We start from the raw sequence: 25,194 nt of genomic DNA, 5'->3' as shown, positions 1-25,194 counted from the left end.
CTTCCCCTGTCGCTGTTTTTACTAGCACTCTTTGCCTGACTTCAGTGGCTCTTTTATTTGAAAGCCAGACCCCCCGGGGTAAATACTCAGCCAATAGGAAGGGGCCACCCCCACCCCTGCTTTCATAACGTGTGCTCCTGGATTCCAGAGGCTTTTCAGCATTTCTTTTTCCAGAAAGAGTCAAATTCCATGCGGTGTTCCACAGCGATGATGCACCATGGTAAAGCTACATCTGCCACGGCTGTGGTGCCCACCAGCGTCAGGGCACCGTTAAGAGAACTGCGAGAACACCAACCATTGTTTACTTTTCTGATTTGCCCTCCCGTCCTTTTGGTTTGTGAGCAAACATTTGTTGAAGGCAGATACCTGTTCAAGATGTAAAACGGGCTGAGGAGACAGCTCGGTGGATAGCAGCTGTGCAGGTCTGAAGAATAGGGTTCAGAACCCCAGAACCCACACAAATACTGATCAGGCATGGTGGCCCACCTGTTTCCCCAGCTCTCTAGAGATGAACATAGGCATCCTTGAGGCAACCTGGCTGGCTAGACTAACTGGAATCAGCAAGCTCTGGGTTCAACAAGAATATAAATAAATAAAGTGGAGGAAAATTGAGGAAGACACCCAATGTCAACTTCAGGCCTCTTCAGGAACACATATGCATCCACACATATGTAAACAACATACACACACACCATGCCGTACACATAAACACTTTAAAAAATAAAAACGTCATGAGTATAAAAGTAATTTTTAGTAAATCTAATAAAATTCCTGATTTACATAATAAATAAAGTAATCTTATACAAATCTTCTGTGATGGGTTTCTTAGGAGACATGTTTAGCCCAGGCCACTGGTGGATTGTATAACATACCACAACCAGATCCTACCAATGTGGAGCCAAGACATAAGTGGGTGAGGAAATGGTGACAACTCCATCTTTATTTCTGGGTAAATTTGCTTTCCCTCTCTACAACACATGCCTGGGACAATCAACTGATAAATAGTTTATTCTGAATTACAGATCTGGAAGTTTAGAGCTATGATCCCTGTTCCCGTTGATTTGGGTCTGAGGCATATCTTGGTGGAAGCCAGTAGCAGAGAACCTCAGTTAGCTTATTGCAAGAAAACGGAAGATGGAGGGAAAACAGCCAGTGAGGCTCTGTGACCCCCTCTGGGTCACCCCAAAGACACTGTACCCCTCAGTAAGTCTCCCCTCTCAAAGGTGCTGCTTCCTCCCAACTACTCCAGTCTGGGGAGCACATGTTTAACATACGCGTTTTTCAGGGACATTCAAGATCAAAACCGTAACAACTTCCTCTAAGGTCAGGTATTTAGTCGGCAAATGCCATGATTGGCCACAGAGAATGAAATTTGAGGTTTGTTGCTATGGCAGTTTGAATAAAAACGTCCCCCATAGGCTCATAGGCATTATTGGGAGCTGTGGTCTTGATGGAGAAAGTGTGTCACTGGGGGTGGGCTTTGGGGTTTCCAAAGCCTAAGCAAGGTACAGTGTCTCTCACTCTTCCTGCTCGCTGCAGACTAGATGTGGGACTCTCCGCTACCTCTCCACCACGTTTGTCTGCATGCCACCATATTTTTCCCTATGACAATATTAGACTAAACCTCTGACCTGTAAGCCAGACCAATTTACTGTTTCCCTTTATAAGAATTGTGGCCATGGTGACTTTTCCCAGCAATAGAAACAGTTATCCCTGCATTTAAGCATCTCTCCCATAGGAAATGGAACTGAACGGTACAGGCCAGTGAAAAATCTCCCTCTCCTGGCTTGTCCAGGGGCCAGGAGTTGGAAATTCACACCCCCATGACTCATGGTTAATGGCCAAACAATACTTCATGTCACAATGAACTCTTCCACCAGCTCACTGCTCCAAAAACCCTACAGAGCCCACCCTCTCCCCCCAGCCTGCCGTTGTCTCTGTTCCCACTCAGAGAGAGTCACCATTCTGTTTCTCCCCCAAAGAGTCTCTTGTGTGAAGTTTTGTTGTATTGTGTGACTTTATTTATTTAATTATTCCTTGGTTCCCGATTGCTAGGAAACCCTCGCACTGGAAAACCATCTCAGCAACATTTTAGAAGCAATCAATACACAGTTGTGTTTGGCAAAGATTTGCTGAGCATGTACCGTATGCCAGGTACTGCTTCAGGCATGTGGGATCTAGCACTGAAAGAAAACAGTCTTGGTCCAAACAGTTTCCCATTCACCAGGGTAGACAGACAGTATGCAGCTGCTTTTTATAGGGTCCTTGGGATAGGCATTTCGCTGATGAGGGGAAACCCTGCCCCCAATCTACTGTTTCTTGACTAGAGCTCCCTGACAGTCTGTCCTCTTCAATTTGGCTGACCATGTGGCTTCAGAGAACCAACATGAGGGACAAGAAATTAAGCAATTTTGTGTAGCATACTTTTTCTGAAGGTTAATGTAAACTATACTTACAATAAAAAGTTTTCTTATTTGGGGTAGATGTATGCCTAGATATGAACACGTGTGTGCAAGTTTCACTGTTTTGTTGGTGTTCATATAAAGGTTTTTAGAGTATGTGGGTGTTTTCAGGAAGGGTATACAGTTGGCCTGATTTAGAAGACTCAGTATCTTTATTAGAAGTAAAGCCCACAAGGACAAAGTGCCCTTTGTTGACCACCTTATCCACAGGTCACCCAGAGGGACTATGATCCACAGCTACCGCCTCTTATCAATTTTAAATTAAAATGGATTTTCAATCCTCTTTCCTGCTTCATATCAAGGAGAGGATGAATTAGAAACCACCATGGAAAGTGGAATGGCAGGGTGGGCTTTGTTTTATTTTTCTTCCTTTAATCCACAGGTCTAAAAGCATCTGTGGGAAAATGCAAACACTGATTAACTCTTAGTTCCGACAGGACAACTGTCTTCAGACTGTGCCAGTACCAAACTAGCTGCCTACACGGGACTTAAAAGACAATTTCCATTTTAGAGCTACTTCAGGAAACAGGACTGGTAAACTCAGGACTGCCACACCGCGCACAAACTCCACAGCAGGGTGGAAGTTAACCACTCTGAGCTATCACAGATAACACAAGTTAACAAATAATGTAACATTTGAACTGGTTTTGGAAAGCTGAAGGCCATGCGAAGTCTTTTTAGGCACTATGACCCGGGGAAGGCATGGGTTATTTCAGTATTTGCTGTGGGCAAATATGAATTTAATTAGATTTAGGACAACTCAGATGCAAGCAATTGTGCCTAATGCCACACCAGAGATACTGCAGCCCCTGGAGTAGCTGTGCGAGTTCTGACCAGAGCCCATTGCCTCCTTTTTCTGGGTTTTCACATATGTTCTCTGGTCCTTTCATCTTTAAACTATCTGTTCGGCCTGACACGTTCTAAGGAGCACGTGGAGCTGTCTCTGGGAGTTAGGTGTGCGGGGAGCAAGGAACTGCAGCTGTGGCTTAGTAGTGCCCCTTTGGTTAGCGTCCCGCCCAGGTTAGATGGTAAGGCATCAATCAGGGATTGACCTCAGACTATCACCTTGCTCTTTCTTCCGCTTTGCTTTGCTAAATAAACTTATGCTAAACTGTGCCTCACCAGTGGATTCTTTTCATCAAGAAACACTCTGCCTGAGAGCATCCTTGCTCTGATGGTTAGGTTCAAACAGCTCACAGACCTCTGTTCTCAGTCTATAATTGTCTTGAGATTTTCTTTATCCCCCCCCCCCCTTTATTTCCTTTTAAATCATTCCTTCAGGGAGAATCCCCAGGCTAGGTCAGGAGTTTGATCTACTACTAGTGTGTAGGCTGTTGCTCACTGCGTATCTGCTCTCCCTTACTGAGACTCTGTCTCAAAAACAGAAACACAGAAACAGCCGGAATACAATTCTGTGTCAAGGTTCTTGTCTAGTGTGCACAAAGTCCTGATTCAGTCACCATTACATCAATTGTTGATAAGATGTCCAGTCTCAGCAATTGCATCCCAGACTCAGCTCCCTCATCTTAGAGCACAGTGTGAAATACAAGGTCAATAAACACGGAAACATCCTGGTGGAGGGATGCCCCACCCAGTCATATTGATCAGGAAAACTAAAAGGACATCTTTCATCTCATCTCCTCACACCCTATCCGTGTTTCTCTTAGATGAGGATTCAACTAGACTCACCCCTTGGTTACATCGTGTGTACACACACACACACACACACACACACACACACACACGAAATGAATCTGTGTGTTTCAATCCCTTCAACCCCAAGTTAAGAAACAGACATCTTGATCATCCTTGATAATATAACCCTACCTAGGTGATGTGCACTCTTACTTGAGAATGGGTGCTGTAGGGAGAGGGCCTGCTCGTTCATCCTGGCTGTGCCATTAGCTTAGCTCCGAAATAATCACACAGACACTGTGTTCATTAAATCACTGCTTGGCCCATTAGCTCTAGCTTCTTATTGGCTCTTACACCTTGATTTAGCCCATTTCTATTAATCTATGTATCGCCACATGGCAGTGGCTTACTAGGAAAGATTCGGCATGTCTGATTCTGGGGCGACTCCATGGTTTCTCCCTCTGTGCTTTCTTCCTCCCAGAATTCAGTTCTGTCTTCTCTGCCTACCTAAGTTCTGCCCTATGAAGGGCCCAAAGCAGTTTTCTATATTAATTAACCAATACAAGCAACACATAGAAAGAAGGACCTCCTACACCAAATGGGAGTTAAAATTTAATATCATGCTTCAATTGGATCTTACCATGTTCAGAATTCAGGGACTTGAAGTACAGCCCTGATATCTGTTAAATCTGTAAATTGGATCCTAATTCAGATGATATGGGTGAGTCTGCTTTACTAATCCAACACTGACCAACTCCAAATTCAGTGGGGAATGAAAATAAAGTACAATTGCTGTTATCATTAAAAAGGAGAGTAAGGTAATTTGAAAATGTTCCTGGTGTCCTTCGAAAGCAAGCCCACCTCCCACCCCCACCTCCATAGATTTTCGTTGTTTCTGGTTGGGAAGGAAGGTCACTCAATGTGGGAACAGGTCCACCGGGGGACAGTTTGAGATATGTAGTGTAGGTGCTTCTAGGAAAGGCCTGGTCACCAGGACCAATACTGGTGAATGATACTGTGACATCCGGATCCATTGGTTCACACACTCAGTTGACGTCCAGCTAGCTAGCTCTCCAGCAAAAAGCACACACTGTAAGGATTTCTCTGGGTCCAGCCTGCCAGTGCTGGACCCAAATGTGCGTCTCCCAGGCTCCTGCACTGTGTATTCTCTCCACCCCCTTTTCTACCCTAAGCTAGAATCAGAGGGCAGAATACCTTTCCTATCTAAGTTGTAACAACCTGGATTATACATAGAAATTTTGGCTCTGCCTATTTTCCTTATTTTTAATGCTTATACTAAAATAGTTTTCTGTTCAGATCTGTTATTTTAGCAAAATCTTATTGAAATGTAGTATTTGTGATCCAAAGACTCAAGTTATTAAAGAGGGAAAATAGACATAAGTCTTTAAAAGTTAACAGAGGCGCACTCCAACGTTTGAGAACTGTCAGTTACTGGGTTGCCAGAAGTCCTCATGGGAGTTCTATGTACTATTTCTGCATTTTTTTAAAATATAAAACAGGAATGGTTAAAATTAGATGTTATCCTTTTGTTCAAAACCTAACACAGACACATGTGTGAACACCTGCCTGTATGTTCACAGCCCTTTTATTCCTAATACACAAATGTCTATCTACTGATGTTACAAATTGCTGCATCTGACACAGACAGATCATGCTTACAGTAAAATCTGCCCATTTTACTGTTCCGTCTGTGAGTCTGGGCAACAGTTTACAAGCATGCATAGTCATAATTGTTTACAATATTCCCCCATCCCAGACACTTCAGTTCTAAGCAACCAGTTATCTATCACTATAGTTTCACTGTTTGGATAAATTTTATTTGTATTTGGAAAAAAAATAAGTCTTTGATATAGCAGTTTTAGTAATAATTCATTTTTTCGATCTCTTAATACATATATGAGTAACAAAAGGTCTCTATCTAAATCTAAAAATGACCTTTTTTAATATATAATATATAGGTATATAAGAAAAACTTTAAGTGATAAGGGTATTTTAAGGAAATACTAAAATATCAAAAAATAGTATTTTCATTATATGCAATATTTGAAAAGTAAAGTCAACTTCTAAAGATGTCTTCATTAGTAGGAAGAATTGGGCCATTAAGTATAAAGCAAAATCAGAAAAGTAGCTTTTGGAAATCTGTAACTGTTTAACAATTACAAAGAGCTTGTGATATGGGCACGTGCCTGTAATCCCAACATGTGGGTAAGAATTTGGCATTAGCCTGAACTAACCACATTGTAAACTATTATCTCAAAACAAAGAAACAACCCTAAACAATGGGCAAGGGATGCTAAGCTCAGTGGTAGACTTCATGCTTAACATCTAACCTGTGCACATCCTCACCATCACAAAGGAGGAAGATTAACTGTTTTAGGACAGACTAGAGATTCCCTTTAGAAGCAGTTTATTCATTTTATTTATCTATTTATTTTGAGGCAGGGCTCACCGAACAGCTAAAGCTAGTCTTGAACTTGCAGTGATCCTTGGGTCTCTGTGTCCATAGTGCTGGAACTGCAGGCAGGTACTACCAAGCCTGGAACCCTTGAAAGCCCTTCAGTATTGAGACTAAATACTAACCTTCTATAAGAAGGAAAAAAGTAAAACATTCCACTGAAGGCAGCAGTCCTACTGCTTGTTTTTCTAGAGAACAGTGAGCAGCTGCTATCAAACAGCCATAATTTAATACAGTATGAATCTACTCCAGTAAACACTAGGCTCAGAGGGCTGAAGGAGGCACATGTCTGGTTTTCTAACAGCAGGCTGATCATTTTACCGTTAACATGCTGTTCATTAGATGCTGCAATCTGCTCCTTTCAACTTCTGTGTCATTTGCTGCTCCAAAATAACTCCAACTTCCATTACAGAGTTTTACATACTTTCAGATGTGTTCTATACTGAAATAAGCATTTGATGGTTGAACAACAGACCAGTAAACAGTGTTAAGTGCACAGAATACAAATAAAAGTTTATTGTACAAAATTAAGGCTTCAGATTTCACAGTTCACCAAAACTAAAAAAAAAATAAAAAAAAAATTAGGTGACTCTATCCCCTGAACTTCAATTTCACTTCTAACCATTAAAATGACTTGACCGAATGTAATCCAAACAAACACCATAAATAATACCAAGTCCTTTCAAACCGGCTATTCCAAAGGTTATTTCTTGGCATAGGTAATCTTCATTGCATGAGATGGTGTGATCTTAAACCCTTGCAAAGCATCTCTGGCAGCTCCAGCCTGCCCATCATTTTCAAATTCTACAAATGCAATGTCATGCCTCCCAGGTACCAAGCGAACTTCTTTGAAACCAGGGAACCTAGACAAAAATAAAAGCAGTAAATACAGGCAAATGTATAAGTAAATTTGTTGAACAACTTCTCACTATTGCTCTAGGAAAACTAGGAGGAGGAAGCCGCTTGTTCATCTGGCCACTCAGAACCAAAATAACCACACAGAAAGTATATTAATTAAAGCACTGCTTGGCCCATTAGCTCTAACTTTTTATTGGCTAACTTCTACATCTTAATTCAACCCATTTTTATTAATCTGTGTATCATCACGAGGTCGTGGCCTACCAACAAAATTTTAGCATGTCTATCTCCGGTCGTGGATCCATGATGTATCTCGGACTCTGCCTTCTCCCTTCCAGCATGCCATTTAGTTTTCCCCGCCTACCTAAGTTTTGCCCTATCAACAGGCCAAGGCAGTTTCTTTATTCATTAATGCTAATCACAGCACACAGAGGGGACTCCTACATCAGAAAACTAATCACATTCAAGTAATCACATTCAATCAAGAATCCCAATTAGGGTGGAGGCACCTGACGTGAAATTTCACCACGAAGGGACTGCAAGAGGTCACGCTAATTCACGCCCGTCGTTATGTCAGTTTGTTTCCTGTTTACCCATCTATTAGAACAACTCCAACGGGGGAAATCTATCCTTTACTTGTAAGCTTGGAGACAGGCTTCAATCCATTATTTGCCCAGACCTCCTCAATGACCTTACAGAGAATTACTGCTGTGGGTGACAAATGAACTCCTTCCACAGAAGGGCTACCTGTCCTGACAGGAGGCTCCACACAGATCTGTTTAGTAAAGAACTTACTGATTGAACAGCATGGATAACATCATCTCATTCGTTTCTTCTGGCAAATTATTAAGGAACAGGATATAGTTTGGAGGGTAATCGGGGACCTATTGGAAACAAAAGGCAAAGTTAGCCTGTGAATATAAACTGTACTGCAAGGTTGTAAGAAACATGAAAACTCATCTTCAGAGAACTACACTGCAGCTTAAAGGGGTCTGTGAAAACTCAACACACCAAAATGAAAGCTGAAAACAGAGATACAGATAAAAACCTAACACCAGGGAAAGTCAGCATTCAAGTTAAGACCCCAAATCTGGAAGTTTAGGAATCTGTGAAAACAGTATTTATAGATGAAACACCTGTAGGTCAGTAGTAACTGGGGAATGATGTCACCTGGAATTCACAATTCAAAGTCTAAAGACCAGAAACTCAACTCAGCTAACACTCCACCACGTGATTCCTGTTTACCAGACCATGAGAAAATTAAGAACTAAAACATTACTATTACCAACCACAGCCTGCTGACTCTGTTCCTGTTCATGCATGCACACAGTAAATGGCATGTTCTGCATCTACTTATATAACACAAGCAGAATATTAGATATTAAGTCACATGCTTGGTACCCCATCCTGAGACAGAATACTTTATATACTACAGAGAGTGCATAAAGGATTTATATATAAGAAAACACTGTCTACTTGCTACTGTCATGAATAGAAAAGATCAAATGTAAAAACAATTAGTGAACAGCTCAAGATAGAGAATGAAGTGCTGTTCTGTGACTTCAAGTTCTGAAAGAGTTCGAAGAACAGAAAGATCATAAACGAACACAGAAGGTCAGGTATGGTGACAGCCATCTGTAATTCCAGCACTCAGGAGGCTGAGACAGGAGGATGGAGAGCTGAAAGAGTAGCATCAAGACTGTCTCAGTGGGGCTGAGGATACTAGGCAGCTCAGATTCAGTCCCCAACAACAAAGGACAAGAAAAACAAAAAGTGTGTGCTTTTATACTCTAATATGGTTGTGTACTCTAACACTGTAATTTTCTTAGTGGTACAGAGAAGTGGATCATGTCAGAGTCTATAATTTAAACTGTACTCAAAGCAGATTAAATATTTGTGCTGGAGAAGTGGAAACAAGGGTGACTGCAAACACCACTGCCCAACCTGAACCTGAGAAAGACAGGGCAGTGTCAGCCACCTGGGTAAGAGCCCCTCACAAAGTCCTCTGACTACACATCTGTGAAACCCTGGCATGCGCCTTACCTAAAACAAAAGCCCTTTCTTGGCCCTCACAACCCTTGTCTTCTTGATTTGTCACCAATTCATGCAAAATAGGAATCAGGCCAGGTTTTATTTTCATCGTAGGGAAATTTAGATATTTTGAAGAGAAATTTCTTAAAAAGACAGGCAATTATGTCTTGAGAAAAGATTTACTTGCTTTGGCAGTCATGCATGCTATTTTATATTGCAATAATTTTTATGATCTTAGGGTAAACACCCCATGGAGGAAAACATTACCTGAGGATTTGGTGCTGCGTTTCCTTGAGTATTAGCTGAATTTGGTGTTCCCTACAAAAAAAATAAAATTGGGATTAAAAAAAATGGTTAAATTTCTGGTCAGGCGGTAGTGGCCCATGCCTTTAATCCAAGCACTCAGGAAGCAGAGGTAGGCAGATCTCTCTGTGAGTTCAAGGCCAGCCTGGTCAACAAGAATGAGTTCTAGGATAGGTAGGGCTGTTACACAGAGAAACCCTGTCTCAAAACAAAACAACAAAGAAATGGTTAAATTTCAGTCATACTAAAAAAGCAAAGGCAATTTATAAAATAAACATATATAAAGCAACATTAAATTAAATGTAAAATATACCTTATTCCAATTTAAGATTCTATGTCTTAACTATTTACCAATTTTTCCCAATTATTTCTGAAATGTGTCTCTCAACACTATAGACCATAACATAAAACATAACATTTGAACACCTTTCTTTTTCCTCCGCCCTCTCCTCTTTCCTTTTAGACAGGGTCTCACTATATACCAGCTATCTTGGAATTTACTATGTAGACCAGGCTACTTGTCTCTGCCTCCCCAGTGCTAGGATTAAAGGTGTGCACCACCACACCTGGCTTTAACATTTACCAAGAGTGCTGTGAGGTTGAGGCAGGAGGGTCACAGGCTGAACAGACTCCATCTAGGTTACAAGAGCTCTTACATCAAAAACATAATGATAGAGAAAAGGAACAGTCTTACTTCTTAAAAACAATTCCATATAAGTATTATACAGAGACAAATGTATTCAAATACTTTTTTTAACTCAGAAGTAACTACTTTTTCGGATAACTACACTTCCATTAGATTTCAAGTTTTGCCTCTAATTGTTCAAAGAAGCTGAGTAGGATACTCATGATGAAGAGATCACAGAATTTAAGAAAAATGGCAACAGGTATGTCTTAGATGAAGACATCATTAAACAGTAGGTAAATCAGATTAAAACTGTTTACTGCAAATCTCCATGTGTAAAGGCTGAGATTCTAAATTGTTGCTTAAGTTGAAACACTAGAGTTTTAAAGTTTAGTTATCCCAACTTCTTAAAACTTCACCTTTAGCTGGGCCATGGTGGTGCATGCCTTTAATCCCAGCACTGGAGAGGCAGAATCTCTGTGAGTTCAAGGCCAGACTGGTCTACAGAACAAGTTCCAAGAAAGTCATGGTAGTTACATAGAAAAACCCAATCCAATGTGTACACACACACACACACACACACACACACACACACACACTTTACTGTCTCACCTGGCCAGGCTTTTTGTTTGCAGCTGCTGCAGCCTGTTCCATGGTTTTAGCTTTCTTCTTTTCCTTTTTCTTTTCTTTGTCAGCGAAAGTCCCACGCATTTTAGATATTATATCGGAATCTGTTTTCGCATACTGAATTCGCTGTTTTAGTTTTAGGAAAAAAAAACATCACTTTGTGGAAGGCTGTTTAGAACTGTTGCTAACCTTTTAAAAGCTAGTACATAAATACACTGAAAACTAATTTTAAACACATCTATAAGGAATCAGTGAAAGAAATCAGTGGAAATAAGTAGTGGCCAAAAGTCACAAGTAAGGCGAACTTAGACTCAACTGTCTTTATTAAAGGACAAACTGGGCTGAGTGGCTCAGACCTGTAACCTTAGCTACTCAGGAGGCGGAATCAAGAGGCCTGCCTGTACTCAGATCAAGTTCAAGGCCAGTCTGAAAAACTTAGACTATTTCAAAATAAAAGGTAAAGATACAGCTAAGCAGGAAAGTACTTGTCTATCATGTATGAAGTCCCAAGTTCAATTCCCACCACTATCACAGAAACAACAGAACACAACTAGACCGGACTGCATATGGTAAGACCAAGGCTGAAGAAGCTGCACTACTGCTTCTTCTGACTTAATAACAATGAAAAGGACTTATCAATGACTCACAAAAGGATCAATATGTGTCAATGAGCTGTGGGGTGTATCATGATATTTCCTTACAGTGACTGAAAGTACTGAAGTCTATAAAGGACTTTCCTTTGAATCTACCATTTTTAAAAAATGAATTTAATAATTTAAATGTTGAAGTGGGAGGAAACAGAAGACTACCAGTTGCTATGACTGAGCTTAATCTTCTTATCCCAGGCAGAGCCAGTAAAATGGCAGGCACCTGAGACCAGCGAGCACTGAAAAACACTGGCCTACGCTTAGGGCTTTGCCAACTATAGTGTACAATCTAACAGCCGGAAGAGCCCGACACAGAAAGTCTAGGTAAAGCTTCAGAGTCTATGCTTTTTGCAAGCACAAAGGGAATGATGCTGAACTTTGAGGCGTGGGGCCTTAGACAGACTAAATTTGCCACATGGCTAAATTGATCATTGAAAAAACGGCCTAATATTTCTGCCAATTACCTGTACAGTTACCTAGGGTATTTTGTCTGCAAGTTGCAATTTCCATTCAACCAAACACATCTCTGGAGCTCAAAGCATCAACATTTCTCAGATGACAGAAAAAAACACAGTAATCCTACAAAGTATTCCTACCCAAGAATTTGATCTTCGTCTGAAAAGATGCAAAAGCATTTTGAAGTAGTGTGGATCAAAAGGCAACAATTTCTTAACCAAAGCAATTCTCTTTCTCCTCCTTCAGCTAAGAATACACCAGGGGAAGAGGCAAGCAGGACACATCCCTCAGAACCCCGGGCTTTGCCTGGCCAGTGCAGATCATTCTATTGCATAGATGCCAGACAGCTCTGCTAACCTTCCTATCATGTTCTAACAGACAAGATGGGCTGAGACTCAAATTCTACCAGTCAGAGGAACTCAGTTCTCTGGAGTCCTCAACTCTGTTCCAACCTGAACAAATCTCAGGTACCTGACTTGTCTGCCACTGTAACAGTCACCTAAGTATCTGATCTCAACAAAGGCTCTAACAGGACATAATGTAGCCTGTCCTGCTCAGGGACACTCAGCACTATCTAGATACTGCTAACCAGATGCTTTTAACTTCTAGTGGGTAGAGGCCAAGGATTCTGCTAAACATCCTAGTTAACACTAAAAGTCCCAGAGTGCCATTACTAATAAACTCTAGACATAAAAATAGAATACAATTCATCAAAAGACAGCAAAGAACAAAATTTACATTTATTCCATAAGGCTCATGATAGAAGCCCTCAGGACGGCAGCTCTACGTTCCTGAGGTCATTTTGTTCTGAGTTAGAAATTGAAGCAAATTCTGCTCTCTGCTGATCTCACCTGAAAGCACTTAAATACAAGCACGGCAGCATTATTATCCTGTCAAGATGTTGGAGATCTGGTCGCTCCTGCCAAGCTTCCTCAAGGCAGAGAGCAAACCTCTAAAATACCTTCAGTGGAAAAATCAGACCAAAGGATATTTTGCCTTCATTTAAAAAAAAAAAATAGTAAGTTGGAAGGTGTGTCTAGTGCCAAACACAGCAAATATTTCTTCCTTTCTTGTATCCAGCTAACCAGGCACAGGCCAATTTGCCATTTCAATTCAGGCAAATTGTGTCCAAGCACATGAGATCTAGATTATGCAAAGTCTTCATATTAAGTAATAGTAACAGGAAACTTCACCTTACTGAAACTCAAGGAAGAGTACAATACAGGACAGAGGCTCCAAACTGCTGCTGACAGCTAACACTATGTCTGACTGGAGACAGCCACACACATTCGCCTGGGTATGTATAGCTTTCACTGATGTCTAAGTAAAGAGTTACAATAAAGGAGCATATGGCTAGTGAGGCCTGCAATCTTACAACCTGACTGTATTAGAAAATAGGCTCCCTCCTAGCATATAAAAAGCATGGTAAGCTTAGATGTTATTAGTGTCTGAGTGCTGATGCTACCACTGGCTACAGGAATACACCCTAAACGAACAAGATAGCTTCATGCCCAGTCCTTCTCCATGATATGCAGGGGCTAGAACATCAGCATGTATTACAGCCTTTAAGTCAAATCCAGATCATGATTTGTTTTTGTACACCTTGTGAGTTAACAATTATTTTAACACAATTTTAAAAGGTTCAAAACAAAACAACAGGTATCAAAAACTATGTGGTAAACACTATATATATATATATATATATATATATATATATATATATTGTCCTTTAGAATTTCTGCTGATCTCCAGATTAAAGCAATGATTCAACTTGTTCCTATTTTAGTGGCAGTAGAAGTAAACAGAGATGCAGAATCTGCTAATGGCTGAACACGAATGAAGGTTCAGATCCTCTAAGCCACAGGCCTTGGCTCTCTAAGATTTCTTTACATGATTTTCCAATCCCAGCAGTAAGACAGGATGAGTCTATAGTCAGGGTATATGCATTCACACTTAAGACTTAATACTTCCAATCAGCTATCATCCAGTCTTACACCCAGGGGCCTGCCTCCTAATTGAGGTCCATACATGCTCTCTGGACCATCCCCTCCTACTTGGTTGTTTGAGACAGAGTCTCTTGTAGCCTGGGATATCCTTGAACTTCTGACCTTCCTGCCTTCACTCCCAAGAGCTGAGAATCAGGCATGTCCCACAATGCCTACCTTAATTTCTAATGGTTTAAAGAATCTTGCTTGTGTGTACATCATAATATATTTTCGTTTTGGTCATTTTAACTGCAATAAATTAATACTAAATACAGCTCTAGGAGTGTATTTTAATAAAATTACATATATCAGCCTTCTGTGGTCGTTCGCACCTTTTATCCCAGAACTTGAGGGAGCATTGGCTACATAAAAGTTTAAGGCTAGCCTGGGTTACCAGAGACTCTGGTTCAAAACAAACAAAATACCTATGTAAAAAACAAACAAATTTCCCTAAACAAACAAAAAACCAGAAAGCCTAGCATCCAGTCCATACTTAAAAACTACTGAACCACTCAATAATAGTAAGTAAAGCAGAAAAAATAGGATTAGCTCACCATTGGTTTACCATAAAAAGGAAATCCTTGTAACTGTCTCAAAGCATTTGTGGATGAGCCCAGTTCCTTAAATATAACGAAAGCCTGCCCCCTCATCTTCATGGTCTTTAAAGCCACAATATCTACCACGTGTCCAAACTGAGAAAACAGTGCATACAGGGATCTCTTCAGCTCTGTACAAATAAGAGGGAAGACAATTTATGAATGAGGGTTCTGGATGACTAAGTTCTTCATATAACAATATGACCACTTCTTTCACAAATTTAATAATTTGAAAGAACACATTGCACCATTCTCATTAGCTACCTAGTTTAAATAGTTATGTGAAACCATTTATGAGTTAAAACAATTCAAAAGCACTTTAATGCCTGCATATTCTTATATTAAAAAACATTAGTATTGTGTAAAAATGAGATAAAGCATTATAGAGTACTATGAAGGAGGATTTGATGAGACATTAAAACACAGCCTCAAGACACAAGTAAATAAACACATTTTAGCTGTGAAGAAATGTTTTTAAAAGAACATACCTTCTTTTTTAATTTTATCATTCATATTGTTGATATAAATCGTGTGATTTGGCCTGATATCCATGTCTGGGAAAAACCCTTCAAATAGCCTAAAAGAAATAAATAATCTCTTATTAGCAAGGAAGGTTAAATCACATAGGTGTATGCCATGCCAAAAGACAAGAACCATTACTGGGAAATTATTTTTCCAACCAAGATGTCAGAAAAATGTCATCTGGCAGTAGACAATAATTTCTCCCTAGACCCTACTGGGGATTTTTAGATAAATGGAAAATAGTTCTCAAGATTAAAACTTGGTAGAACACCAATACATAGATTTAGAAACATTTTATTCAAGGTACTCCTTTTTCTAACCGCCAAATAACTGGTACTATCTTTCCATCTAAATAATGAAATAACTTTTTAAAAGTAATTTACTAATTCTTTTGAGAATGTCATACAATGTATTTCGATCATATTCACTGGAAATTTTTTTTTCGGTGAAGTGATTTCAACATTTATGTAAGAAACTAGTAAACATATACTTATTTTTTAAAAAAAATCAATGTAAAAATATTGTAATAGAATAATAAAATTTACAACGCAGTTCACAGGTGTACTCACAAACTTATTTATTTGAACATTGTGTGTGTGTATGAGTGTCACCACAAGCTGGGGTCAGAGAACCTTTCAAGGCCAGGTCTCTTCTTTCACCACAAGGGTCTCAGAGGCCCAACTCAAAGTGTTCAAGGTTGGCAAAAAGCGCCTTTACCTACTAAGCCATCCTGACAGCCCTCAAATGTATTTAATTTATATACATCACCTCCAGGGCTGCCCTCGGGATTCCCTCTGACAGATTTGAAAGGAATGATATTCTCAGAAAGCAATTTTGAATGACTGTCAAGAGCTCAGATTCTGGCACCAATGAGATGTGGATTTAAATTCTGTTGATGCTTTTCCAATCTGCTTCGTTGAGGGGCAAGTTCCTTTATGTCTCGGGTCCTCAGTTACAAGTTGGGGATAGTAAGAGTACCAACAAACGGAGCCCAGAAGACTAAATGAGACAGATATCTAACAGTCTGCATCAGCGAGTATCTAAAAGTTACTATTTATCATTGATGGCTATGACAAGTTAAATGTCTTAACGTCACACAACATGCTGTGCTGAACATCCCGGGATGGATAACTTACAAAGAGCATGTACTATGCAGGAAACATCTTATAAGGAACGCCTATCAAAGACCTGCCTCCCTAAATGGGAACCTGGAGAAGGGCTGGGGTCTGAGGGAAGAGGACCAGAGCAGAAGCTCTGGTAGTAGCTCCTGCGGACTGAAAGAGCACAAGGGAACCCGAAGTGCCATCCTCCCTCCCCACCCAAAAGTCTGCTGGGGGGTGGGGTGAGGGCTGAGTGTACAGAGAACCGTAAATGCCCCCAAGCAAACAACGGGCCATTCTCTACCCCAGGACTAATTCAAATGCGCCAGCTTGAGACTATTCACACTCGGGTCAATCTGCCCCGCACACGGGCCCCGCCGGCGATAAAACCCCAATCACCCAGAATTGGCACGCCGGGCCTCGACCCGCCAGCCCTTGGGTCGCCGTCGCTTCCTCCCTTCCGTCGCATCCTCCGCCGAGTAGGGGACCACGCAGCCGACCACACCTTCGCCCTCGCCGGCTCAGTTCCGACTGGGAAGACCCGGCCAAGCCTCGGGGGCACCCACGGTTAAGGGGACCCCAACAGACCCACCTGAAGCCTGCGCTGTCCTGCCTGAAGACCAAACCGGAAAAGCTGCCTGGCGCCGGAAAAGCGCGGCCACGCTCCTCAATCGAACGCAGATGAGTCGAGGAGCCAGCCGAGCACCGAGTCAATCGATGTTTCCCGGCTCGGGCCGCCGGCGCCTTAATCCTTTTGCGCATTTCTGCGCATGCGCATCTCTGAAAGGCGGGAAGGAGGATTTCTGTGGAAAGGGGAAGAACTGGATGGGCTCAAATAAGGATTCAGGGCCAAGTTGTGAACCGGAGAGAGGGGAAGGGAAGGGAATCGTCTTCCCTTACCGCTATTTCAAAACTTCCCAACTTTAATGATGTGATACAATTCTACAGGAGCAGTCCCTCGACCTGTCAACAGAGGCAAGTAGGCAAACCTTTCAATGGGCGATGACCGACTAGGCTTAACCCCACCTTTTAAAAGCATGGCCATTGTCGCTCCCTGAAATGGGTCTCAGATATCTGGGAGTCTGAAGGAACATTCCAGCACTCTGCAGATAATATTGGTGTTTGCTGGTTCTCTCACCTTGCTGCAGGATCACACAATCAACCTATAGATCATTTGCCTAAAGTCACTCAGAAACCACTAACTTCCTCCCACCTGCCCACTTTCTCCTTTCCTCACAAAATGCCTCTAGTTTTCTAGGTTAAAAATTGGGGTAGGGACCAAATTGGTTGATTTCATCAGCTTGATGTTTCTATTCTTTTTTTTTAATTAATTAATTTATTTTTGAGACAGGGTTTCTCTGTGACGCTTTTGTCCTGTCCTGGAACCTAGCTTTTGTAGACCAGGCTGACCTCTAACTCACCGAGATCCTCCTGCCTCTGCCTCCCGAGTGCTGGTATTAAAGGCCCACGCCACCACCACCCGGCTGAGGTTTCTATTTTTTAAAACCATCTGAAGTTGCAACATGGAACTAATGTCTTGAGGGTAGTCACTTTGTCTGCTTTGTTCACTGAAGTCCTTAGAAGAATGACTGATACTCAGTAAATATGCATTGGACAAATGAATGAAGTTTGGGGAAAATCGGGCCACAATAAAACAAGTGTGATGTCTAGTGAGATCCTGTTAGTGTAGGAAATGATGTTAAAGAACCACAGAAAAGTGTTCTTTAGTTATAGAAATACAGAAACCACTCTGTTTTGTAAAAAGAATATTGAGTATATTCTTAACAAAGGAACATCAAGTAAATATAAAAATAATTTCTAAAGAGCAACGAGGTGTCCACCCATTAACATGCACATCTGAGCAGCGAGTTAACTGCTTGGTGATAGTGAGAACAGCTAAGATGCTTTTCCTGAAATATGCTGTAATCTGACTGTGTTATAGAAACTGACTTGGCTAATAGTTCATAGCTATTTAAAAAAAAGAAAGAAAATTTATAAACATGCAAAGACATTCCTCCTGGAAAGAAAATAGCCCTGGGGAAAAATATCTAAAGACACAGAAACCTAGTCTATCAGAAATTGAATCACAGCTACCGTACATTTTACATTGCAAAGAAGAAATTGCCCAATGGCAGCTCGGTGGCCATGGTTTCCATGATTTTTTCCAGGTTCATCTACAAAGAGACAGCAAATTTTCATAACCCATAAGTAACCACTCTGGGCTTTTCTGAATGGAGCTTCAATGGTTTTCTGAATGACCGAGAAACTAAGAATTGGAATTGGATCTGGTAGGGAATGAGGGGGAAATGGGTTTTCCTAATTCTTTGAGAAACCTTGTAATCAACTGATTCCATATCTCAATTATTACGGAGGGGATATTATCCAAACACTGGTTACTTATACATGCAATGCAAACGAACTTGATTATATTATGAAGAAGCCTATAACCTCTGACCTCTTGCTGGCCAAACTAGGAATTAGGTGTCAAAAACTCACATTTTTGAAACTAATAGAAGAGAACATATGTTTCCCTGGAGTTCTGCTCAGCTTAGACTCATAATTCTGTTAGGCAACAAGATTTACTTTCCAGTGAAACAGGTTTTTTATCAAACGAAACCCAGAGGCCACGTTATAACCACCATATACAAGCTTCATGCATCTCCTAACGATAAAATTTGCTTATTTTTGGGACAGCGGAAAAATGACTACAACAAGTTGGGAATAAAACTGTGTCAAGACACCTAAATTATAAAGATAGTGACTGCACTGTGTCTTAGTGGCTCTCAATACACATATATTTTCCCTACTTTATCTGCACATGTTTTATGGTTCTCATTAAATGTTTTCCAGTATCTTGCAACAGTGACTTTGGGAACGGGACGTGCTTACAGGAAAAGGCACCATAAAACTATACTGGATATATTTTGTCTTATTTATGCTAGATAGAGCCAGGAAATGTACGGCAACTTGCTTGCATCTTCTTTCTCCCTACAGGTGATAATTACACTAAAAAAGTTTATGTAGAGTGAATTATTTTCACAAAAAGCTTTAAACAAACCTAAGTATTATTGTTGAGCATCAAATCAAGTTTACTTTTTCTTAGCTGGTTGAAATTATGTTTAGCTAAATTTTACTGAAAAGCAAACCTCCCTCTATTCAGGGGAAAAAAACTTGTGCAATTAATTTCCTTTCAATGCATTTCACTCTTTTTAAATTCTTCATAAGCACACTCTTATTTCTACAGACAAATGAATAAATGGATGAAGGCCAGAAATGACTGTTACATGTAATGCTATGTTGATGTATTTTGATGTATATCAAAATGATACCCTCTCCCCAGGGTGGGTGGGATTTAGGTAGGCTATGAGAATATATATACATATATATATTCTATAAGCCTTGGAGGCAAGTTTTTTGATTTAGAGATCTGAAAATCAGTTCAAAGAAAGACAAGGAGAAAATCGGAACACTTTGCTATTCTGTTATGTGTGACATGTAGGTTGTGCACAATATACTATTGCCTGTCCACATCAAAGTTCAGTGAAATAACATCACATGATTCCCTGGCAGACAATAATGTGCCAGTCAATCAGACCTAGGTAATAAACTCAATGATGTGTGGATAAAAATTGAAGTGGTGGTACATGCCTTTAATCCCAGCATTCTGGAAGCAGAGGCAGAGAGAAATCTGTAACTCCAAAGCCGGTCTGGTCTGCATAGCAAGTTCCAGGCCAGTCAGACTATAGTGAGCCCTAGTCTCAAATTCAGAACAAAATTTGTAAGGATAGATGGTTGTGCTTTTTCTATGGTTCGCCACTGTGAATTCTTGGGACTTCTGAGGTCCTGTAACTAGCTGAAATCTAAGTTTTTAAAAAATATATTTTATATATTTATTGATCCCAACTCTCTAATTTCAAGCATGATGTTTTACTGATTTGGTGGGCAAAGTATGGATGTCCATATCTAGTGCTCCTCATGTTACCATGTATGTAGTTTTCCTAGAGATTTTGCTAAAAAAATATGATTGAGATTAGAACAAGGCTACTATTTTGATTGGGATGACATGGCTCTGGAGTGTGTAGGCCACTTCTTCCACGAATTGGCCGAGGAGAAGGGTGAGGGCACCGAGTGTCTCCTCAAGTCACAGAATGATCGCAGAGGCCATGCACCCTTTCATGATGTGCAGAAGCCATGTCAAGATGAGTGGGGTAAAATTGGGAGGCCATGGAAGCTGCCTTGGCCTTGGAGAAGAACTTGAACCAGGCCCTCTTGGATCTTCATTCCCTGGGCTCTGCTCGCACAGATCCTCATCTCTGTGACTTCATTGAAAACCACTTCCTGGATGAAGAGGTGAAGGTCATCAAGAAGATGGGCAACCACCTGAACAACCTCCGCAGGCTGGCTGGGCCCCAGGCATCTCTAGGCGAGTACCTCTTTGAGCGGCTCACTCTCAAGCATGACTAGGAGGCCTCTCCTTCTGGGGGGCTCCCACCTCTGCTCTGCACCAGCCCGCCTCAGGACCTTCACCCGAACCTCTCAAGAAGCCACGAGGCAGCTTTGTAACACCCTGGAGCCCCTCTCAAGTCTTGGACCAAGTAAAAATAAAGCCTTTTGAAAGAGCAGGGGAAAAAAAAGAATAAAAATGTATTCAGCTCATTCTTGCGGAGGCAGGGAGTCCAGAGCATGACATGAGCACCTGATCAGCATCTGGTGAGGGATTCCTTGCTGCATCACAACATGGCAGAGGGCAACAAGGTAAGGCAGAGCATGTAGGCCAGAGAGAGTTCCTATTTCAGCAAAGTCATTCCCAAGATAACCTCTATTAGCCCACTGCAGTGGGTTGAATGAGAATAGCGCTTGTAGGCTCATATATTTGATTACTTGTTCCCCAGGTTAGGAGCTGTGTGATGTTGCGGGAAGAGGTGCATCACTGAGGGTGGGTTTGGAAGTTTTAAAAGACTCACCGTTTTCATTGTTCTGTCTCTCTGTCTCTCTCTTGCTCTCTGTGTCTATGTCTGTCTTTCTCTATTTCTGTCTGTAAGTGCCTCTGCCTTTGTCTCTCTCTGCTTTCTACTTGCAGATAAAGTGGAAGCTCTCTGCTATTTCTCCAGAACTATACCTGCCTGTCTGCTGTCATGTTCCCTGCCATGATTGTCATGGGCTCTAACGCTGTGAAACCATAAGCCCCCAACTCTTCTATAAGCTTACTTGGTTATGATTTCTTACCGCAGTAATAGATAAGTAACTAAGACACCCATTGCTCCACTAGTGGATTAATCCAGAGTCCCCGTGACACAGTTTCTTCCCCAAGACCCCACTTCTCAACACTGCTGCACTAGGGAAGTTTCTGCATGAGACTTGGAGGGGAGAAACCCTGTTCAAACCATAGCACCCACCTTCTTATATAAACACATAACAGCTATTGATTTCAAACACAGTACCAGTTATCTTGTGTCACTCATTTAAATGCTTTCCAATGGACAGTGGAAAAGGAATATTAAGAGGAAGACGTCTACAAGTTTTGATACACTTCAACAAGTGATTGCTTGTTTAAGAGTTCTTGTTACTTTCTTAATTATAGTGCTCATTAACATTGTGCAAAAAGAAATCCAATTCTTGTCTTATACCAGGCTCAGAGAAGACATGTGCTACACTCTGTACTTTGAAAACCTGGCATTGCCGTGCACTTTCTTCATATAAAAAGTGTAAAAATATGAGGATACAGTAGTAACAGAACAGTATATATGGAACACAGATGGTGAGGGACAAGGCAGTAACACAAAAAGCCAATACAGAGAATGCCAACTGCTTTTTGTCTTTGTTGTCTTGGAAACATATCCCAAAATATAACTTCTGTTTATCCTAGGTCTCTGAGTAACTTTAATGATTGGAGAACATCTTCTCCCTTCTATGCTCCATCAATAGTTCAACTGACCACGTAACATATACCAGAAATAATTAATTGTGATTTATGAGTTGTTTGTTAATGCACCCATAGCTTAACTCACCATGAGTTGCAATATTAAGATCTTTAATAAATGATCATTTTACAATGTATATATTATATAACCCAAGCAAGTTCTCTATAAGTTATTCTTATAATGGGGACCATTCTCATTCATACCACTACAATGGGTTATCTTGAGAATGGCTTTGCTCTAACAGGAACTCTCTCTGGCATACATGTTCTGCTTTGGCGTGTTGCCCTCTGCCATGTTGTGATGTAGCAAGGAACCCATCATCAGATGCTCTTGTCATGATCTGGACTCCCTGCCTCTGGATAATGCGCTGAATAAATTTTTATTCTTTTTGAACTACACAATTTCAGGTATTTTGTTATAGCAACCGGATATGTACTAAGACACTAGTATTCTACATTTGATATTATTTACTATTATTCTTATAATTGATATTATCTCTGCCGCATTAGAGCTAACCATGTATTCTGATATGTATGACTGCTTTTGAGTACATAACGAGCAAGGCATAGATCTGAGATGACTATAAATTTTTAAAGTAGAAATCCAAGTGATTGATAACTACAAGATCCAATTTTAGTGGTTTTGCTGTGAAAATGAATTTATTATTTATTGAATACCTACGTGGATGTGTCTCCAGTTACGTTGGTGGTACAGCCTAATGAATCCACTGAAAATTGAAATATTGAAACAAACTGCATTTAATGAACATAATAAATTAGATCGGCCCAACTTAAATGGGCTTAAGACACCCGATGGTAAAGCAAGATCATAATGAAATATTATCTTATGTAACTTACTGAATACCAACAGTGAGAAGCAGAGTAGCTGCACAAGTAATGTAGCATTGCTGAAAAAAAATAACTAAAGCCAAACCATTATAAGTGAGACACCAATAGCATAAGATGTCATTATATAATATACAATGTATTATGCTTTTTCCAAACTTAGAAGAGAGTCAGTGGTCTGCAGAGCCTTCAGAGATGGATTCTGAAAAAATAAATAGCTGTATTACTCTTTTACTACTCTCATTGTAGACTGATCAGAATCACCTGGCAACAAAAGACCCAGAATGTGTATAAAGCATTTCAGGCATGATTTAACATCCAGAGACAGGCTGAATTCTGCTCACAAAGGAGGTGAGTGAGAAAGTTTTGAAGCCCTTACTTTGTATTGCAGATTGTGCTCAGACAGGACAACCCTGAAAATTATTTCTGTCTGGGGAATCCAAAACAATTATGTAAATGAGGCTGATACTTCCAATTCTATTTTGTTTTAGGTGAATGTGGGGGTAGTTTAACTACTTCAAATTTCTCTAATATTCACTGGCAGAAATACCATCACATGGGTTAATGAGTTTATTAAAACTGATGGCAAAAACCAAGAAGTGGTATTGTATCTTACTAAGATTAGACAGTCTTACTTTAGTCATGATGGCTTTTCCATCTCTAATATGAAGCTACTTTCTAACCTTTAATGTTATTAAATTGCTTCAGCTCCCCAAAGATAGTAATATAACATAATACATTTTGTCATCTTGGTAGAGGTCTGAATAAGAATGGTCAGTTTGGAAAGCCTGAGAGGAATTAGTTCTAAGTTATTTCACTGTGACTGAAATTGCGAATGCTGGATTCTATTATGAGTGGCGAGGACTAGAAGAACTCATTCCTCCCTTACTTCAGCGAAAGGTATCCCAGAAGTCCTTGTGTCTTGCTAAGCTTTAAGTATTCTAAGATTTAACATATTACAACTTGGGGACTCTTATTTTCGTCTTAGTTTTATTGAAGATTGAGCCCCAAACCTCAACCTATACTGGACAAGTGCTTCTATCACTAAATTGCATCTGCAGTCCAGGACACTCTAAGCTTTACTGAGTACCCACAGAATAGAAAACTATGCTAGCTTCTGGGGATGGGCAAGAAAGACAGACAAAATACCTTCTTACACAGAACTGAACCCATGTTCAGATTAACATGTACATGTTTGTAAGTTGTGGATAACTACTGAAGAGATGTTCCCATGACTAATGCTGTATCACAAACTATAGGGTGGAATATTTTTATCCTTGTAGAGAGACTGAATGTCATCCGTAAAACTCAGCTGATGAATAAACTGGCTCACAAGAGTCAAACATTGTGATGCACCTTTGGTGATACGAATAGTTAAGAGGTGGAGTTCAGACAGAGATGTCAACTGGAATGTGGTCACATGGCGTTTCTAGCTTGGTGTCTCAGACTGATTGAATCAATGATACAGTAGCCAAATTAATTAATTGACTGTCATATATAGATTTAATGTGGGATGTTGTAGACTGTCTGGCAGGGTCAGTAATTCCAGGGTCCCAGAGAGGTACTATCTGGAAGATATGGGGGGAAAGAGGAAGAAGGCCAAGCAGGGTTCTTGTCAAAACCTCCGTTTATTAGAGTCAGGGTTACAGCTTATATAGGATAAGGAATTGGGAGGGGGGGCACAGGGGCCTGGGCTCTTGCCCCGTGGTTCACGTTGGTCACCTAGGCCAGGAGGTTACGAAAGGTCAGGTCAAGATTCCTCGGCCAGGAAGTTACAAGTTGACACACCTAGTTCTCTAGATAATTGGAGTGTGGGGCAGGTTCCGCTAACAGATAGCTCTCTATTAACAGATAATTGGGTGAGGGCAGGCTCTGTCAATAGAACAATTGTTAGGGTGTGGAACTCTTTGCAGACTCCCCAGGGTGATGGTTCCTGTAATAATTTGGGGGAGAAACAGCTCCTGACAGGACGTCTTACAACAAAGCTTTCAGGAAATTCTTTGATTCCAGCTGTGTGATAATGCTTGTCCACATTCAGTGGAAAAGGAACTGAACTCCAGTTCTTGAGAAAAGAACAGCAAAATCATACCATAGACACCTGTTGG

The 25,194-nt window shown here is 40.7% G+C and overlaps 1 protein-coding gene across 1 annotated transcript; it reads right to left on the bottom strand.

Annotated features, from left to right (window-relative positions):
* Positions 1–7,060: 7,060 nt before the first annotated feature.
* Snrpb2 (small nuclear ribonucleoprotein polypeptide B2) lies at positions 7,061–16,987 on the bottom strand. The gene is made up of 7 exons (XM_075962338.1): positions 16,916–16,987; positions 15,190–15,278; positions 14,660–14,832; positions 11,003–11,143; positions 9,730–9,780; positions 8,227–8,315; positions 7,061–7,436 (listed from the first exon to the last, which is right to left on the bottom strand). Exons 2-7 carry the CDS (start codon positions 15,251–15,253, stop codon positions 7,277–7,279), a joined length of 678 nt encoding a protein of 225 aa, XP_075818453.1. The 5' UTR covers positions 15,254–15,278; positions 16,916–16,987; the 3' UTR covers positions 7,061–7,276.
* Positions 16,988–25,194: the final 8,207 nt, after the last annotated feature.

Source organism: Microtus pennsylvanicus, chromosome 2 (assembly GCF_037038515.1).
Source record: "Microtus pennsylvanicus isolate mMicPen1 chromosome 2, mMicPen1.hap1, whole genome shotgun sequence".
NCBI classification, from domain to species: Eukaryota; Metazoa; Chordata; class Mammalia; order Rodentia; family Cricetidae; genus Microtus; species Microtus pennsylvanicus.
The sequence above is the reverse complement of the archived record's forward strand: the minus strand, read 5'-3'. Positions and strand labels throughout refer to the sequence as shown.